Source organism: Coptis chinensis, chromosome 2 (assembly GCF_015680905.1).
Source record: "Coptis chinensis isolate HL-2020 chromosome 2, ASM1568090v1, whole genome shotgun sequence".
Taxonomy (NCBI): domain Eukaryota; kingdom Viridiplantae; phylum Streptophyta; class Magnoliopsida; order Ranunculales; family Ranunculaceae; genus Coptis; species Coptis chinensis.
This window is the reverse complement of record NC_141457.1, coordinates 111,190,828-111,192,193: the sequence shown is the minus strand read 5'-3', so window position 1 is coordinate 111,192,193 and position 1,366 is coordinate 111,190,828. Positions and strand designations below refer to the sequence as shown.

At 41.0% G+C, this 1,366-nt stretch overlaps 1 protein-coding gene across 1 annotated transcript; it reads left to right on the top strand.

Annotated features, from left to right (window-relative positions):
• The first annotated feature begins 224 nt into the window (after positions 1 to 224).
• LOC147520628 (uncharacterized) lies at positions 225 to 1,142 on the top strand. Its single transcript, XM_086594299.1, has one exon. It carries the CDS (start codon positions 225 to 227, stop codon positions 1,140 to 1,142), a length of 918 nt encoding a protein of 305 aa, XP_086450425.1.
• Positions 1,143 to 1,366: the final 224 nt, after the last annotated feature.

Below are 1,366 nucleotides of genomic sequence, written 5' to 3'. Positions count from 1 at the left end.
TTTTGTGGAAGGAAGATGTGAAGTTGGAAATTCTAGGAGCATCTCACAATCAAATCCGCAGTAAAATTTCAAATTATTTTCATAAGGATCCTTGGTTATTTACTTTTGTGTATGGGGAACCAGCAGCGCATAATAGACATAGAGTGTGGACAGAACTAAGGGACATTGCACCTTTAGTGCCAGGTCCTTGGTGCCTCTTTGGCGACTTTAACGCCATATCTAGCATGGATGAGAAAATTGGGGGTAGGAGTAGATTAACTAAAAGCATGCAGGAGTTTAATGATCTTATCAATGACTTGGGTCTGGTGGATTTGGGGTTCAAGGGACCCAAATATACCTGGAGCAATAATAGGAAACCAATGAACCACATTCTGGAAAGATTAGATAGAGCCTTAGCAACCCCGGAGTGGCTAGGGGCCTTCCCTAAAGCCCAAGTCAGAACTTGGGCGAATGCTATCTCAGACCATATATCTCTGTTCATTAATCTAAAAAAGTCTGAAGAAAAGTTACCCAGACCTTTCAAGTTCTTTGATATGTGGTTTACTCATGAGACTTGTATGGAGGTTATAGAGGAAGCTTGGAACTCGATAGCTGTGGATATCCCAGATATTAACCTCCTTAAGAAGATGGAAAACACTAGGAATAAGCTGACCATGTGGAATAAATATGTCTTTGGCAATATTTTTACAAACATTAAGGCTACTCAGGCTAGTCTGGACTCTGTGCTGGCTAAGCCTTTTAGCATTGCGAATTACAGCAAAGCTAAAGAGCTCAAAGAGGAGCTCTTGGAATGGTATTGTAAAGAAGAAGATTTCTGGAAACAGAAATCCTCCAACACTTGGCTCAAAGATGGTGCTAGGAATACAAAATTTTTTCATATTTCCACCATCTATAGAAGAAGAAAGAACACCATTGAAAAGATAAGGGATAATGATGGAGAGTGGAGAGATGGAAGGAATGAGGTGGGGATTTCCCTAAATCAATACTTCCAGGGGATCTTTACCTCAGACCAGCCTGAAAGAAATGAACATGTCCTTAATCTGTTTCAACCTTGTGTTACCATTAGGGAGAATGAGATCCTCACTGCGGTGCCCACTATGGGGGAAATATGGGCTGTTGTGAAAAAAGATGGGAAGTCATAAAGCACTGGACCGATGGTTTCGGGGCATTTTTACCGAAAATGTTGGGATACCATTGGTCCGGATATTTTTTTGTACAAGATTTCTTCACACAAGGGATTCTCCACCCGAGATGAATAATACACATCTCACCCTCGATCCCCAAGGTGGACAATCCCCACCATGCCTCTAAGTTTAGGCCTATTAGTCTCTCAGTAATTTTGGATATAAGATTATTTCCAAGATTA